Source organism: Contarinia nasturtii, unplaced genomic scaffold, assembly GCF_009176525.2.
Source record: "Contarinia nasturtii isolate CC-2019 unplaced genomic scaffold, AAFC_CNas_1.1 Cnas_scaffold_2428, whole genome shotgun sequence".
In the NCBI taxonomy this organism is placed as follows: domain Eukaryota; kingdom Metazoa; phylum Arthropoda; class Insecta; order Diptera; family Cecidomyiidae; genus Contarinia; species Contarinia nasturtii.
The window spans coordinates 272,314-289,877 of NW_022199749.1; the positions used below are offsets into that span (position 1 = coordinate 272,314).

The following is a 17,564-nucleotide window of genomic DNA, read 5'->3' on the forward strand; positions in this document are numbered from 1 at the left end:
TTGTCTCATGCACAAGTTACTTTCAACGTCATAACTGTTAGCTAAGTTGTCTTGGTATGTGTGTATGTATGTGCTCGTGGTTTCTTCCGTGTGCTTAGATTGCGTTGTATGGAACCTTTGATAATTTTTTCGGTGTTGTATTTGCTTGTCATCTGGGCTTTCTTACATTCACACATAGTGTTGCTACTCGTATGACAATTCGATTGGATTATTATTTCGTATTTTTTTAATTATCACAAAAATCAACAGTGTTGAACTCGGTTCATACTTTTCGTTCAGTTTTAGTGTTCAATTCTTACGTAAACATCGGCAATTGTTCATTTGATTTTTTTATCGAATCTGGTCTGAGAACGAATGAAAAATTAAATAAATTCAACACATGAACCGATTGTGATTTAAAGAGAACATTGTTTTCCGATTGCAATGGATTTTATTTCTCCCAAATGTTGAGTGAATAAAGGCAAATATTTGTGTTTAAGTAAGAGGTTTAGTGTCAAGGCCATTGTATATTTTGTTATAAGGTACAACATATTTTTGTTGTTGTCATTGAAATGAAAACGATTTATTCTTTTTTAAATAAAATAAAATAAACCAACGTTAATATAGGAAAATTATTTCAATTTCTAGTTCTATTACGATTTTTTTTCGAATTTACCGACCATATTTATGTGTATATGAAATCACAGACAGTGATCGACAACTTGAGATACATATTTCATTTTCAACATATTCCTCGATTTCATCTTTCTACGATTCGTACGAATTAGATGAGTTTTACGTGCTAATGAGTCAGTCGAATATTCATCATCTGTAATCGAAACGACAAAGGTCAATTTGAAAATTTTTCATCCAAGTACCATCAACTTATACTCTTGCGAATATATAAAGGAAAAAAATCATAGTGAATTTCTTGTGCTAAATCTGGAAAACACTGAACATATAATTGAAAATGTTGCGTGCAACGATGAAAATTCCTTCGAGCTTAGCGCTAGAATGTACCTTAAAAAAAGTACCAACGTCCATAACGGATGGTACTATGCGAAAAACTTTATCGGTGTCGGCAACAAACACAAAACGATTTGTCATCAACGATCATTACGAATTTGACCAGAAGGTAAATAATATTCAAACAATGCTATCAAGATTCATTTAATTGTAACTACTCCTTTGCAATTTTATTTAATCTAAAAAAAGGATTGCAAATTGTTATGGCAATTTTATAAATTGCTATGTGTCGTAATTATTTTAAGCATCCACAATCATCACGCACATTATTGCAATATGTTTGTGTACGTGCCAACATTTATAGAGACAATATTTGTAATAAATTTTTTATGTAATTGCAAGCAAAGTACGTTATGTTGAATGGTCATATGGGACTAATAACTTCTGCGTATATTAATAGTATGCAGTTTTTTCTCGTCTTATTTCAATTAGGTGGTGAACAGTGATAATCCAGTTATTGTCAATTTTCATGCCGAATGGTGCGATCCATGTAAGAGATTCGAATAAAACTTAACTTTATTTTAGCATACAAGTGTACAATAATAATTAATGTGTGTATGTGTAGGCAAAATTCTAACACCCAAAATGGCGGAACTTTTGGAACCATTGGATGATATTGACCTAGCTGTGGTGGATGTTGATTCGAATATCGATCTTGTCAACACATTCGAGGTGAAGGCTGTGCCTGCAATATTGGCTTTTCGCAACGGTGTCGTTGTTGATAAATTCATCGGTTTAGTGGACAGCACTATGATTGAAAATTTAATTAAAAAACTGAAGAAAAAAAAGGAATCTTAAAATTGAGCTTGGTGATTTAGCATAAATGGAGAAACACACTAGTTTATTTATTTTTCCTGAAAAAAAAAAAAATATTTATTCTAAAATTTAGTTTCTCCACTTAAAAAAATACAAACAGTGTACAAAACGCATTGTAAAAGAAGATTCAAAAAAAATCTTATTATTTTTTACATTTAATTGAGACTTATTGAAAGTTGATTTATAATTATTATATCATGCATTGTGCATTCTATTGCATATTTTATCACCATTAAAAAAATTGTTTTGCTCACGAACAAAGACTATGGTGGTTATTTTAGAATGTGTTGAAATTATCTATGCTAAACCAGGAAGAATCGTTCTTGTTTTGTTTTCGTTTTTTTTTTCAAGTATCCTTTCTTATTCAAATAAGTGCAATCAACTTGTTCTAATAAGTTTAGCTAAAGGAAGCTAGATTTGCCAGAAAGCCAATTAATGCGAAATATTTGTGTAAAAACTGTTGATTCAGTTAAACTTAATCAATCTTTACTTTTAACTATGAAGACATAACCATACAATGTTGCTAGCTAGCTATCTATATCAGCTATTGCTATAGGGATATATGATTGTCCGAGAATGAATGTGAGTCTTCTCGTGAGAGTTTATTGAAATGTAACACCGCCATACAGAAATTGCTGACAGTCAGCAATTTTTGTATGGCGGTGTTACATTTCAATAAACTCTCACGAGAAGACTCACATTCATTCTCGGACATTCATATAAATAGCTGCTATTTAACGTATCTCTTCGCTCGGAAGCTGCGTATACTCGACATAACAATGGTTTCATTGTTGTGAAATGATTTAAAACGTTCAAAATTTCAAACAATGAGACCATTGTTATGTCCAGCATTCACACCGTCCGAGCGAAGAGATACATTAAATAGCAGCTATATTGCAATAGCTGATATGAATAGCTAGCTAGCAACGTTGTTTGGACATATCTATGATGATTTCATTAATCATCATCGCCTTAATTTAATTTAGATTTTCTTCCAAAAATCTCTACAAATCTCTGTATTGTAAAATTCCACACAAATATATTACCAATTTAAAAAATGAAAAAAAATACATATGTATCGTTTTCATATAAAAATACTTATTGGTTGAAAAATTCATGGATATGTTTCTTTATTTGAGGAGCAGCCTTTTTATTTAAAATAATTGTATATTATAAAATTCCAATTTACGATTTTTGATTTACTTGCCATTTTATTGTTCACTTAAATTGCATATTTAAACTGAAAAACTAGACATTGAACAAACATTTTACGGATATGACAAAATATAATACATTTTTTTTATAATTTGCCTACACATATCTCCAAAAAATATGGCCATGTTTCAATCGATGTTTTGATATTTTCAAATATTTAAAAAACCTATCTAACATTAAATGGAAATTAAAAAATTTAGACCATTCGGACGTAAATTATTAAAATATAAATTTGTATAGACCTATAATTTAAGTATATTATGCATGAAGCTCATGTTACTGATTCAAATTATTGACTTCATATTTCGACATAAAATACTGTATTATAAATATTTCTGTAAGTACCTGTTTAGTGAAAAGCACAACTTAATGATTAGTGCACAGCCAAGTTTTCTTGAAATGTCAATCATTAACAGAATTGAAGAACTATTAGGACTTCTTTCATTTTAAATAAAAAAAATATTACCATAATAAATTAATTCCAAATTGTAAAAATGTGTTTTACAAGGTTTGCTAAAATTAAAACAAAAATGATTTTTATACTTTTTCTTTTGCTTTTCTTGAGATTACAGAGATGACTTTTTTTGATAATAAAAATACATTTCGCATTGCATTTGAATATTTTGGATAAATTTCATACACATACATTCAAAAACAGTTAAATTGAATTCGAAATATAATAGCTTTGAGGTTATGTCTTCATTTCTTTCATTTTGACATGACATTCTGTTTTAAGCTATATTGCAGATATATTGTCAATGCCAACTGTGGAGACGGTTCAACTTTTCAGATTGATTACATCGGAGTGATAACATGATAAAAAGTTTTTTGAAAAGAAAAAATATAACAGAATTGTCTTTGATTTTTTATCATAATTTATTAATTAGAATTTTTAAAAAAATTATACTAATCGGCATTTTTATTTCGTTACGAAAATGGCACACATACAATACACATTTAAACATTTTTGTTGTTTTTACTGCTAATTGTAAATACATTGAATATTTTTGTTTACATTTTGTATTCTGTTTTTAATAAAATACAAAAAAATCTTTTTACCTGCAATAACATGCATTGCATATAAACATTTTGTTTTTCAAATATTTTTTATGAAACCGTTCGGTTTTTTATAAACATTTTGTTTTTATTCCCTGTTTGTTTTTTTTTTTTTTTTAATTTAATACTTAAGAGAAAAAAATATTTATAGAAATGGTTCACAACATTTTGTTCTTCGATGGTTCTGAATAAAATTAGTCAATCAGCTTTAACATTGATACATCATTTAAATTTTAAAAATAAATTGAAAACATATAGAATTTATATTTAAATTATTTGCCAACAGATTATCAATTATATGTTAGTACGTATTATAAGTGCAATGCAGTAGTTGATCTTTTAACATTTCTTTACGTATGTGCACAAGAAATGTAAAGCTGCTGAATATCTTATACGAAATATAGATCGATTAATTTTGACATAAGCTTTAGACAGCAAATTTGAAATATTCACAATTTCAATTAAATTTTTCAATTTTTTTGTGAATTGTTTGTTATATGCATTAAAATAATATGACAAAAAAGATATATCAATGCCATTGATTGAAGTCACTTCTCTGGCCCTAAACAATATTTTATTGTTAAAAAATAAATTCTCTCTCATGCACGTAAAAAATTAATTCAATCAAATAGATTTGTTTCAAATTATATTTGAATTTAAATTGATAAATGCAATACCATTCAAAATGTATAGGTACATAATAATAATCTCATCTTGCTTGTGCACAGGAGAAAATCACAAAATAAGGAATCTATTGAAAATAATAAAATTTACTTTTTAGTAATTAGCTTGTGCCCTTTGGTCTAAGACACTTTCAGAATTAAATTCCATTTGCTATGTTATAAAAATGGGGTGTCACATTTATACGTTGAAGAATAAAGTTATAAAGACTGAGAGCAAAATCAGCACGTCGCATCTCATCTCTTGCTTTCACTTACGTAAGCAAAATAACGAGGGATGCGACGTGATGTTTTTCTCGCAGCTTCTCATATGTCGGTCGCAACACAATTTCAAGCTCAACTGGTTACTAAGTTTTGAGTTTTGAATTGAACGTCCAATCAACTGTTTATAACCGTTTAAACGGGGAGAATGCATGTGTGCGTGTCATCCGTTTCGTATGCGTTAGCCGCACGAGTTCAGCATTTCTCAGCTCTCAGCAGCAGCAAATCATGATACTCTGTTTGCCATATACATAAATAGATGTGTGTATGTGTGTGTTATCAAACATAATGCTTCATTTCCATCAAATGGTGATGAGATGGTGAATTTTTGTTTTTCCAATCAACAAAAAAATAAAATTAAAGATTATTCATAAGGTGCGATCCCTCAATTATCGGATCGTTTACGTCACTATAATTTGGCAAATCCTCAATTGATTGAGTGTTTGTTGTGAGCAAAACTTGCGCATTAGATTGAGTCGATGATACGGATTGAATTTGTGATGCATTTCTTTGTGATTGTGATGAATTGGCTGGCGAGGGAAAGAATTGATTTCCTTTGGCTGCATCAATTGTATTTCCATTGACTAAAAAATCACGATGATGCTCAGGACTGTACCGGAATGGTGCATTGGCATTGTTTCCAATGTTTGGAGTTGTTGGAACTGATTTTGAATTATCGATTGTATTTTTCACTGACGGCATGCTTGATAAAACTACGCCACTATTTAAACTGCTTCCAAAGTTGCTTAATGGATTCAAGTGAAAACTATGCATGGGCAATGGTGTTGATGGTACTGAACGCGATACATTGCTGCGATTACAATCAGTTTGCATTAAATTGGACATTTCTTTGACTTCGCTTTTAATTTGAATATCACTCGACGATTCGGCCAGCATATCGAGAATATTATCCTCTGAAAAATCAGCATATTCTGAAGGCACTGGTGTTTGTGCAACAGAATTACAGACAGAGCTGTACGCAGTATTTGAAATTGGAGCATTAAATGCTGGACTCTGACAATGCAATGGTACACTTTGAGATCGTTCTAAAGCAGCGCACATTCCAGATATTGAACATGAAGCCTGATGCTGATGTTGTGGTTGCAGTTGATTGGAATTTGATGTTACCGAATTCGTTGATGCATTATTGTATGGATTCATTACTCCTGAATTAAATTGAAAATGATGCGGCGTTATAGATGGACTTGCCGGTGCGGATGCACTAATTTCGTTTTTAAATTTTGTATCGAATGTTGAGGTTGATGGATCTTGTAACGATTTCAAACAACTGTTCAAATCCTTATTCACCAATTTTCGTACGGCTGGAGATCGACGAGGACTTAAAAACGTACTTTTACTGTGAATTGCATGGATATTTGTCTGTAACTGTGGTGTATGTTGTGAAATGACACGAGGCGATTGAGGTCCTGGTGAAATCGGAACAAAACTACAATTTCTCGATCGAGAATTTGGACTTTGTTGGTTTTGATTTGAAATTAATGCAGGCGGTGGTCTTACAGATCGCATTAATGAAACTTGAGCAGTTGTCGGCAATAATTTTCTTTCGGTAGTTGTAACCGTGGCTGTGTTTATTGAGGTATCTTCGGTTTGATGATCTTGTGAAACTTGTTGATATGGCAATGAAAGTGCAGTCAATGAACTTGAAGCCGAATGAATCACAACATCGGAATCTTTCCAGTCTACTTGGAACCCATGATCAGGATTGAGTTGAGAACTAGACGCTTCGGATCTTTCTTCAGCACTTTTCATATTGTTATTCTGTATAATGGGTGGTTGATGCAAATTTTGTTGTAAATATTGACGCAATTCATTGATTTGATCTTGTTTACGTGGCATTTGATTTGAATGATTCATTGTATTCGCCAATTGTGAATTGCCGGACGGCACAATTGCAGCATTTTGATGTAGCTGGTAGTTTTCAAGCAATGGATAAGCGTTGGAAGTGTTTGGAATTGCTGCGCTTGTCGAAGCAATTGTATCAGTAACCGTATTTTGATTTACTTTATCATGTCCTGATGTTTGAAAGTATTGTAGCAGTTCGGCTTCTTGTTCTTGTGAATCGCCGCCTTCGTTTAAATAATCATCCAATGCATCCTTATCCATATTACAAATGCTCACAACTCTTTCACGAGGTATTATTATATCCGTTGCGATATCATCAACTTTTGTTTCATTCATTCCAGCAACTGATGCATGTTTATTAAATCTTAATTTCTTCGATCGACTAACTGCATTCGAAGCTGTTCGTTTATTCGAAACTTGTAACATGTTTGGATTTTGAGAGTCGGAAGTATCATCATTTGATGAACTGTTTGTATTATTCAAATCACTGCCGCTCACTGATAAATCAGTTGGAACTTCGCACAAAGGTGGACGCATGAGCAATGATGCAGGAGACAATGTAGACGATTTCATTTCGGGAGATTGATGTGACATTTTTGGGGATATCATCGATATGGACAATCCTTTCTCTTCTTGAGCACGTCGCACTTTTTTACAAAACACTGTTTGTTCAATGTCAGTTGTATCTTCAACTTCTGTATATAACAAAATTTGTTTAATTAGTTTTCAACATTAAAATTGCAATATTTTCAAATTTAAATTTTTTTTAGTAATTATTTACCAATTTTGCAAACTGCGGCTGAAAAATCGTGCTCATACCCAAGTGAATCAATTTCGCTCTTTATTTTCCCATGTTCGTTGGTCAAATTGATTGGCATTACCTGGGAAATTGGTTGTGATTGTTGCCCATCTATTTGTAGATTATTTGGTGTTTGCTCTTGTTTTATATGTAAGATTTCATCAGGTACACTTTGTTCATTTGTTGTCGATATGTTCTCTGGTGAACCGTTATCGGCTGGTTCACTATTTGTTTGACTCAGTGACTTTTTTAGTTTCTTTTTTCGTCGCTTTTTTCCATCGTCAATAATTTCCTGTCAAATTTTAAAGTCATTTAATTATTATTTGAAAAATACATTCTTTAATCTATGTTTATCCTAACCTCCGACATTGACACCGATTTTTTCTTTCGTCCTTTAACTTTGCGCTGAAGTAATTTCTTTTGCAATAATACGCGCGAATTAGTACTAATCGTGCCGGGATTTCCTTTTATATAATTGGTCGTAATATGATCAGCTAGTTCGTTGGGGCCTTTGAATTCAACATTTAGAAGATTTTCTGCCCATGATTTTATAACTTTCCATGAATTCGATGATCCAACAATTGAATCGGTTTCATTTTCATTACTCGATACTATGTTCGTATCGGAATTTGAATCGTTTCGTGCACCACCTAAATTTGGCAGCTGTGGACATTCTAATTTGGTAGTTTTTCTCATTGCGGCATAGCAATATCGTGAATTGCCACGTGTACCCAAACGACGCGGTCGTATGCTTGGAAAAATTTGTTTCATTACTTTACCAAAATCTGCTGTTGATAATGGTTTTACATCTTCACGTCCACAGTATGCTCTATGAAAATATCGGGAATATTTAAAATATAAGCAAATATTACTATCATTCTACTTACACGTATTCATCGTAAACATCTTGTTTAGGTATTGAAACATTCGGATCCATTTCTAAATGAGATCGTACCTAGGAATAAAAGTGGAAATAATGTAAATTAATCAATATGTAATGGAACATAATGGAAATGAAATTAAAATCATACCCAGTTTATTGTAAAATTGATTTCAGAACGTGTGCCCAACGGATTTTGTGGTTGTCGCAACGGATCTAATATACGGATTGTTGTTATGTTAATTTATTGAGAGTATTTCGATTGAAGAAAAATAATATAATAATAATAATAATAAAGATACCTGTCTCTGAAGTACTGCTCGGCATTCGAAGATATAGCAACAAACGTTCAGGTGGTTGAAGAAGTGAAATTTTTTCCAAAATATGCATAATTTGTTGTTTAGCTTCAATTCTGCAATTAAATTTTTTTTTAAACAGAAAGTTTCAATGTTTTGTTTCGAAAACAGTTATAAAGAGGTCCATTCTAGAATGAACTTTAATTTAATTACCCAATCGCGCTTTCCACCAATTGTTTAATATTATTCATACTTTGTTCCATTTTGACAGTATTTTCGTAATTCGGACGGTTATTTTTTGCATTTTTATTATTACAATTGTTGTTATTGTTGTTTGCCATCAAATTGCTTTTAAACATTTGCCCGATTCGTTGCATTCCGATTTGAGAATAAACATCCAGATGATGACTTTGATCAGCAAATGTGGACGACGTCTGAATGATGGGTACATTGTGTTGATGGGCACGCGGTATCGAAGTCGGAATTGATGGTCCAGCTGTTGAACTTGGATTTGAACCAGGTGAATAAAGCGATGATGTGGATGCAGGTGATCCAATGATTCTGCTCATGGAATGAGGTGAATGTGTACTATGAGCTGGTATTAAGTGCTCTTCACTAGATTGTTTGAAAAAAGTCAATAAAAATTAAACCGTTATTTGAACTCATCAACTCTATTCAAGATAAAGAGTCTTACGGGAGTAAGACGAACTTTTCCGCACGGTGGTAGTTGCGTATTTTATTAAGAAAGTTCAAAATAATATTTGCTCGATTCTTCAAGTCTTTCAAGCGGCGTAAAGTTCGAGACCAAAAAATATTTTTCAACTTTGGCAACGAAATATTCTTTAATTTAATAGCAGAAGTACCCGAGAAAAGATTTTTCACACTTTCATGATGAACCCATTTGTACGACATTTGAAATTATTCTATTTTCTAACAAAATACTATAAAAATATGTCTGACGTTAATTTTGCCATAAAGATTATTTTTGAAACACTTTTCATAACTAAAGTCACAACAAATTTGGATTTTTGTATGGGAGCCATGTCTGTATGCTACCTTAATGGCGTGAAACTTTGCACAGGTAATTTTTTTCACAAATAATATTCGGAGGGTTTGGATAAATTTCAACCAAAATCAAGAGTACCTCCCATACAAAATATTCGTTTTTGAGCCAAAAATTGAAAATTGGGAGGTACCCCTAATTTTAATTGAAATCTCTTCAAATTTTCAGAATGTTATACTTTTGTGTAAAAAATAGTCTGTGCAAGGTTTCACGTCATTAAGGTAGCATACAGGCATGGCTCCCATACAAAAATCCAAATTTTTTGTGATTTTTTCAAGGAAACTGTATTAAAAATTGATTGTATCTCAAAACTAACATCGGATTCGGTTTTCTCGTGCCAAAAAACCCCCCAATACATATTTTTGAGTGTTTAAGTCTACATTTAGTATGACTTTTGGACGAAAATTGGACTCTTTTTCATAGGTATCACTCCAGACATGGAATTTTTTTCCATCAACCAAAGTCGCTCAAAATCTGATGATTTCTATTCCTGGGGACCCCCAATCATCCCGTGAAGTCAGATTTCAAATAACTTTTCTGGGTGGTGAGAAAATCGATGGACAAATTTTGCGTACGGCGGACAACGTACGACGTACGACGTACGACGTGGAAGCGACCCACAACAACCATGCTCAAAACGGCCTGATTCGGGTTCTCTGACCTCAGAAACGTCCAGAAAACATGTTTTTGAGGTTTCGTAAATTTTGACCTATTGCAATACTTTCCCCTTTCACACTAGGTGTGTGCGGAAAAGTAATAAGAATTTCACAGAACAAATAATTTTTCAAATACCTCAATTGAGATGAATGAGTTTGATGTATAACACCACCAGGAACGGCTGAGCTAGCCAACTTCATGAGATTTTGATAATTTGAAGTTGATGCCGCTGTTGAAGCGCTACCAATCAACGACAAATTCGATTTCCAATGTGAATAAGACAAATTATTACTTCCGGACATCCTACTACTTTCACTTTTGCAAATTCTCTAGTATGCTGTGTTTGACTTCTTATTTTTCAAACAATTTCACTTTCCGTTTTTGTTTTCCTGTCAATAAATATTTTGAAATAAAATATAATAAAATCTAAATATGAAATTTAAAAAAATCTTTAATGTATTAAAAAAACGAATGAATAATCGTTTTAATAAATTCCTTATATTCACTTGACGTTACTTTTCAGCCTTACACACATATAGAATTTATGTACACATCATATATCAAAAGTGTATTCGCAGTTATTACGACACACATTTGAATGTATTGGACTAGTTCGAAGCAAATGAAAACAACAACATAAAATAAAAACATTCCAAGGCCAAGTACGTATTACACACGCATACGTTTCACTCACATTCTCAAGCGAACGCTTGCGTTAGCCACATCTAAAATCGATATTTCAATGCTCACAAATAAACAGCTGAATGAACCACTGGAATTATGCGAATGGAAGTGAAAAAAATATTGCGCTTTCTATGAAATTGAAAATTAAATTCTAAGAGCATATAACAAAATTGAATTTGTAGATTTAATTTTGAATATAAAATAGATGGTAATCGAAATTTGACGGTATATATGTTTATCATTGTACGGACACAGCAAACGGATCTGTTTAACACCACCACCCTTTTGGCCATTGAATATCACTTAAATAGATATCCAAATAAAGAATAATAATTAATTAATTAATCGTTCGATAAATAAAACACGGTGCTTTCGTTTTGAAGATATTAAATATACTGCTTTAATGTTGAATAAATTTTGAACATAAAGGGCCGAAAGTGCAAGTAAGCAATTAATAATGCATGTATTATAAATGTATTGAATTTGATATGTATGAATGAACTTTGTTCACTGGTGAACAGCCATGAACCGTACAAATCAGAGTATATACACGAGTCGGAAAACATAATCAAGGAATAGAAAAAATTTGAGACAATATATACATATCCGTATGAAATTGTTGATTATCGATTTCCTGATTTCAATTTTTCCTTTCCATCAAGTACAAATGTATAAATGGGCTTTTTCTCGATCCGAAACGTACATGCACATATATTAATTTATCATTTAATTTTGTCTTTCGTTTTAAATGAAATTACCGTCACTTATTATCACACACAAGCATTAGTATTTGGCAACAGATAGCTCATTCTGAATACATAGAAAGGAAATAATACATCATCAAACATTGATAACATTGAACCACAAAGATAGAATGTGTAATTTATGTGATTATTATATTATATTTCGTATATATTTGATAGAATTTCAAAAACATGCCGAATTCCAACATTGTATTCGCAGTCAAATATTTCCGAAACATTCATGTATTCATATTTTTTATGGAAATAACTCTACAGGATTGAAAATCAGTGCATTGTAAAACGCACCTTTGGTGATATTAATTACAAATAAAATAAAACAAATGAAGTTTAATTTTATACGCAATGAAAACCGGAATCAAAGACGAACATTTTAAAATGCATAAATCTATGGTCGATATTATCAAATTGAATCAAACGCTATAATACTTTGATATTTACGTTGCTATTTTTGTTCTCTTCACATATTTCTTCCGCTGCTTCTATATTAGACAAACACAACAAGTAGATTCTCAAACGTGATATTTTAAGAATGTAAATGTATTGTATTTGCCGAATGATATGGCAAAAAGGGAATTCAATTAAATTGATAATATTGAAAATGAAGAACAATTGGACCGAATTGTTAAGTGATGCAAAATACTTTTTTTGTAATACAAATATAGAAATTCATGAACACATAATAATTTGCCAACACACAACTATAGGCGAACACATAAACGAATATTGTAATTAACTTATTTATATGATTTACATTGAAATTTTATTGTCAAAAGATTATTTACTTTATCAGCTGGTTTTCACTGTCATTTTGTTCGATGGTCATGTATAAATTGATCAATGTCTCTTCGGATTCGTACAATTAATTTCAGGATTTCTGTTTTGTGTTTTAGTTGTTTTTTTTTTTGGGCTTAACTTTTATTCTTTATAAACTAAATGCGCAAATTATGTAAATATCTTTGTTTATTGAATGTTAACGTTTTATAAAAAAAACTAGATTGGTATTGTAATCGAAATGAACTGCTGCCATGAAATTTTATTGTTTGAAAGAAAATTAAATCAAATTAAAACGTTTTGATAAAAAAATTGTTTCAAAACACTGAACACGATCTCTTTCTCATACTGTATGATGACATATACAGTATGTGGTGGCATTTGAAACGTGAGAACAAGACTTTTTCCCGTGCGTTTGTCGATGTAGTCATCATTGTCGTTCACTACGTATTATACGTTCACTACCACGTTTCCATTTTTCGCCAATTTGAATTGGTGCTTTCGCCGCACGCATACATGCGGTCTGCATCACAAGGTTTCCATATGATTCAATAGGTGTTATATGTATATTTTTGCAAAGGCGGAAATACATGGATTTTTTGATTATGTACTGGTGTGCAGATGGTTTAATTGAAAGTGTATGCGTCGCTACTCATACCAAGCAAAATTATATTTTGTACGCGTGTTTTAATCAACATATGTGTTTTTTCATCAGTGTTTGTGAACTTTTAGGAGCAAAACAAATTTTTGGTTGTGCCATCTTCGCTTGCTTGCGTGTGACTATAAAACTATATACACAGGGAGACACACTTTATATACTAACTTGATTTATATGTATGTTGCGAATAAATCGACGTCAATTTTGAGCGCCTGTAAATATTAATTCCCAGCATAAATAAATATAAACTAGCGTTTATTACGCATTACGCAGTTTTGATACCATACGCACACTATTTCGTATACATGTATTTAAAATATGGTATTGTGTATCTGACTTACACACTTTTCACAGTATGAGGAATTATTGTTACTATTAAATGAAGACTGAATTCAAGGCTGTTCCCTGCGTCTCCTATTAAACATGCTTGTATAAAATTTCATCGAAACCTTCTATACTCATAACTTGTTTTTTTTATTTCGATTTTTCATTTATATATTTCTAGTTTGGTAGATATATTATACTTATGTGTAAACGTGTACATATATTTCTTTTGGAAAAAACATTCCATATAAGAATTTTTTGTTCAAATCGTTCAAGATTGTTTTGGCGAATTTTGAGATTTTACAGGACGAATTAAGTGGTCAACTTCAAAATAATATTCATCTCAATTATTACTCTACCAAAATCTAGTTGAATGATACATTTTATGAAAAAATGTAATTGAATCAACTGATAAGTACATACATGAAAATCTAAAATTGTTATTCAATTCACAGTTTCACTAACGCCAAGGTCATTGATAAAAAAAAGTAGAGTACATTGACCGGGAACATGACTAAATATATACTTTCTGTTAAACTGTTTTTGCTCAATAGCTAATTTTATGTTGTTCGTACTACAAATAAACATTTTTTTATATAAATTATAACAAACAACTTTGGTCAAAAACATACCATTTACCTAATAGAAGTGTAAATATTTTTCAACGAAATTTGTTAAAGTATTTTTACTTCGTTATTTTTTTTTACATTCCATTTTTTAATAATTACCTTTTATTAACAAAACATAACTTTAAAAAAGTACATACTTTAATTTTGTTTACTGCGATAGATTAAAAGAAGAAATAATAACGCACGTATTTCAGTAAAAAGATATTCATTCTATGTGAGTTAATTCATTACTTGAAAAACGTTCGCTCCCAATTTCATAGAAACGCTATTTCGGAAACGACCACCTCTTTTTACGTATGAATGGATATCATTCACAAATGACAACAATCACAACTACTACATTAAAACAACAAATAGTACGAGATTATGATGACAGTTTCAAGTGACAGTTGACAGCTATAAATGACAGCTATTTTTGCTTTAATTCATTAACAAACAATCTATCTTTAGCTCTTATTATCTGTTCTCTTTCTTTTCAACGACATTTTTTTTATTCCTCCCGTATATTTAGTTTTACATACAATTGTTACATTTCATATATTTTCCAATAAATTTTATATATATAGATATTCTTTACATACTGCGTTTATTTGCACAACGAGAAATGAGATATGTGTGTTTCAGTCCAATTCATAACTTCAACATGAAAGTTTGTTTTTTCACCTTATCATTTTGAAATAGTGTTAACAATAAATAACTAAGCTGTTCTCGGCAATATTTAATGGAAAATATTTGTTTCAATTAGTACATTGATGGTTGATCCGATTAAATATAAATTGAATCTATTACGATAATAGTCTAAAAAAATTAATTTATCTATTTACGCAGTTTTGACGTAACATGTTGGGCAGCATGTGTAATTAAAATGCCTTATATACAACTTTAGTGGATGACCCACAACCCACATACATAAGCAACTTTAAATATTTAATCAAATTTAAAATTTCATCATGGCTAAATCAAAATTTAGGCAAGAAATTGAATAACCTATGATTCATTTAATGTTATTCAAATTAAACTATATCATCTTAAATGATTCATCTGAAATTATAATAAAAATAAAATGTACGTTAAACAAATTGTGTATGTTTAAAACAATACCATTCTCTATTTATATACAGCGATGTTGATGAATATGGTTTTAAACGTGATATCAATTTCGATTATGCAGCTTATGACAGTATTATGACAAATTACTATAAGGTATTGACCAAACGTCGCATGAAATGGCAAAATCTAATGAAAAATCCATCAAATTTTCATATAAAATCTTCCAAGCTGAAACGATATATTCGGAAAGGAATTCCAGGTAAACCTTGTAATAAAAAACGTGATATTTTGTACGAAAACCAAATATTGATTTTGTAATTGCAGCACATATTCGGGGAGAAATTTGGATGCATATTTCCGGCGGATTCAAAGCACTAGATAAAGAACCGCTTTTATACCAAAGCCTACTTGCCACACATTACGACATAGAAATAGGTATTTTCTTCACATATCCTTTTTATTATCATCAAAATCATTCAACATCTAGATCAACATTTTTGGTTCCAATATTTTAGTGGATGCCATTCGAATTGACCTACCTCGTACATTTCCCGAAAATGTATTCTTTGAAAATATTCGAACGCCATTATTCAATGTGCTAATTGCTTATGCAAATCATAATAAAGATATTGGATACTGCCAGGGCCTCAACTATATTGCAGGTAGACGTTATGAATCTAGTTATGAATACAATTATATCTTTTCAGAGAAATTTAACAGAACAAGCTGAATGAAGAATGGTAAACATTGTAAAATACCATTTTAACCTGGTCGAAAACCGTTTCAGTGTAAAATGATTTTATAAATAAGTGATTTTGTTAATGGCATTTTATAATGTTTACCATTTAGTTTGTTCTGTTAAATTTCTCTGAGTTGTTTAAAAAAACATTAATAATGATTTTGCATTGCATTTTTTAAGGTCTGATTTTGATTGTCACAAAAAATGAAGAATATACATTTTGGCTGTTGAAAATTCTAATAGAGGATATTACACAAAATTATCATACAAAGACAATGAGAGGATTGATTACTGATATTGGGGTTCTACATGGACTTATTGATGTCCGAGCTCCTGAAATATCTCAACACTTGGAAACGATTGGAATGCCATTCCCTGTTGTTACAACAAAATGGTTCATATGTATGTTTGCAGAAGTTTTACCAGTTGAAACTGTTCTACGGATCTGGGACTGCGTGTTTTTTGAAGGCAGTAAAGTACGTATATACAAATACAATTAAAGGCTTAAAAAATAAACATTTTCCTTAAATGAAACCCATTTCTTTCAGATACTTTTTCGTGTATGTTTAACATTGTTCCTGCAACATAAAGATGATATTCTTGAATGTGACGATATTTCCGTACTGGCAAATTTATTCCATTCCATCGTTAAAGATGCTGATGCAACAAATTGCCACGAATTTATTAACAATATATTTCATGTTCCAGGAGTTTTAAAACGTACTACAATTGAACGATTGCGCGTTCAAATTAATTCAAAAACAGTAAATGATAAAAGAAATTGAATGAATTATGTAAATGTACCATACTCATTCAGAAAATAAAATCATTCACTTTCTACTTTTCCACACATTTAATGTGAGAATATTCAATCTACAAAATAATAAAGAGTCTTACGGGAGTAAGACGAACTTTTCCGCACGGTGGTAGTTGCGTATTTCATTAAGAAAGTTCAAAATAATATTTGTTCGATTTTTCAAGCCTTTCAAGCGGCTTTGAGTTCAAGACCAAAAAATATGTTTCAACTTTGGCAACGAAATATTCTTTAATTTACACTGTAAAACTGAAGGGATTAGAAATTAATTTTTTTGGATTTTTTGATATAAAATCCAAAAGGATTAAATTTTATATAGATTAAATAGTATATGTATTGTTTCAGTTACAACTGACAGTTTTCTTTTGAACTGTACTTGTGTACATGTTTTGTCCGTGAAATCGATGACAACTAATAAAATGAATTCAAACAATTTATTTTAAGTATTGTTTTAATATTCTTATTGGGAATTTTTTCCATATATTCAGGATGAGAAATTAATCCTTTTGGATTTTTTATTATGAAAAATCAAAAAGGATT

The 17,564-nt window shown here is 30.9% G+C and overlaps 3 protein-coding genes across 9 annotated transcripts; 2 read left to right on the plus strand and 1 right to left on the minus strand.

Annotated features, from left to right (window-relative positions):
- Nucleotides 1–138: 138 nt before the first annotated feature.
- LOC116348443 (thioredoxin, mitochondrial) lies at nt 139–2,457 on the plus strand. Of its 2 annotated transcripts, none has more exons than XM_031779454.1 (4): nt 139–521; nt 607–1,114; nt 1,438–1,495; nt 1,571–2,457. In XM_031779454.1, the coding sequence occupies exons 2-4, from the start codon at nt 950–952 to the stop codon at nt 1,801–1,803; spliced, it is 456 nt and encodes a 151-aa protein (XP_031635314.1). In that variant the 5' UTR covers nt 139–521; nt 607–949; the 3' UTR covers nt 1,804–2,457. The 2 variants fall into 2 exon arrangements, with proteins under 2 accessions (XP_031635314.1, XP_031635313.1); XM_031779453.1 differs by having other exon boundaries at nt 628–1,114.
- Nucleotides 2,458–5,165: 2,708 nt separating this feature from the next.
- On the minus strand, nt 5,166–13,378 carry LOC116348436. Its single transcript, XM_031779436.1, has 9 exons — nt 12,822–13,378; nt 10,727–10,980; nt 9,085–9,486; nt 8,878–8,987; nt 8,727–8,791; nt 8,583–8,650; nt 8,056–8,524; nt 7,678–7,987; nt 5,166–7,591 (listed from the first exon to the last, which is right to left on the minus strand). The coding sequence occupies exons 2-9, from the start codon at nt 10,891–10,893 to the stop codon at nt 5,391–5,393; spliced, it is 3,792 nt and encodes a 1,263-aa protein (XP_031635296.1). The 5' UTR covers nt 10,894–10,980; nt 12,822–13,378; the 3' UTR covers nt 5,166–5,390.
- A 1,194-nt stretch (nt 13,379–14,572) lies between these two features.
- On the plus strand, nt 14,573–17,136 carry LOC116348437 (growth hormone-regulated TBC protein 1-A). 6 transcript variants are annotated; one of them, XM_031779443.1, is made up of 8 exons: nt 14,574–15,070; nt 15,250–15,391; nt 15,543–15,624; nt 15,700–15,730; nt 15,796–15,906; nt 15,987–16,133; nt 16,391–16,686; nt 16,759–17,136. In XM_031779443.1, exons 2-8 carry the CDS (start codon nt 15,372–15,374, stop codon nt 16,993–16,995), a joined length of 924 nt encoding a protein of 307 aa, XP_031635303.1. In that variant the 5' UTR covers nt 14,574–15,070; nt 15,250–15,371; the 3' UTR covers nt 16,996–17,136. The 6 variants fall into 6 exon arrangements, with proteins under 6 accessions (XP_031635302.1, XP_031635303.1, XP_031635297.1 ...); XM_031779442.1 differs by having other exon boundaries at nt 14,573–15,070; nt 15,543–15,730; nt 16,421–16,686; XM_031779437.1 differs by having other exon boundaries at nt 14,582–15,070; nt 15,543–15,730.
- Nucleotides 17,137–17,564: the final 428 nt, after the last annotated feature.

Coding starts and splice junctions, on each gene's coding strand:
- LOC116348437 (XM_031779437.1), top strand. CDS start 15,372: ATGGCTAAATCAAAATTTAG. Junction 15,731..15,795: donor TATTCGGAAAGGAATTCCAG/GTAAACCTTGTA, acceptor TTGTAATTGCAG/CACATATTCGGGGAGAAATT. Junction 16,687..16,758: donor TGTTTTTTGAAGGCAGTAAA/GTACGTATATAC, acceptor CATTTCTTTCAG/ATACTTTTTCGTGTATGTTT.
- LOC116348443 (XM_031779454.1), top strand. CDS start 950: ATGTTGCGTGCAACGATGAAAATTCCTTCGAGCTTAGCGCTAGAATGT. Junction 1,115..1,437: donor ATTACGAATTTGACCAGAAG/GTAAATAATATT, acceptor TATTTCAATTAG/GTGGTGAACAGTGATAATCC. Junction 1,496..1,570: donor TGCCGAATGGTGCGATCCAT/GTAAGAGATTCG, acceptor GTGTATGTGTAG/GCAAAATTCTAACACCCAAA.
- LOC116348436 (XM_031779436.1), bottom strand. CDS start 10,893: ATGTCCGGAAGTAATAATTTGTCTTATTCACATTGGAAATCGAATTTG. Junction 9,487..10,726: donor ACTCATTCATCTCAATTGAG/GTATTTGAAAAA, acceptor CAAACAATCTAG/TGAAGAGCACTTAATACCAG. Junction 7,592..7,677: donor AGCCGCAGTTTGCAAAATTG/GTAAATAATTAC, acceptor TGTTATATACAG/AAGTTGAAGATACAACTGAC.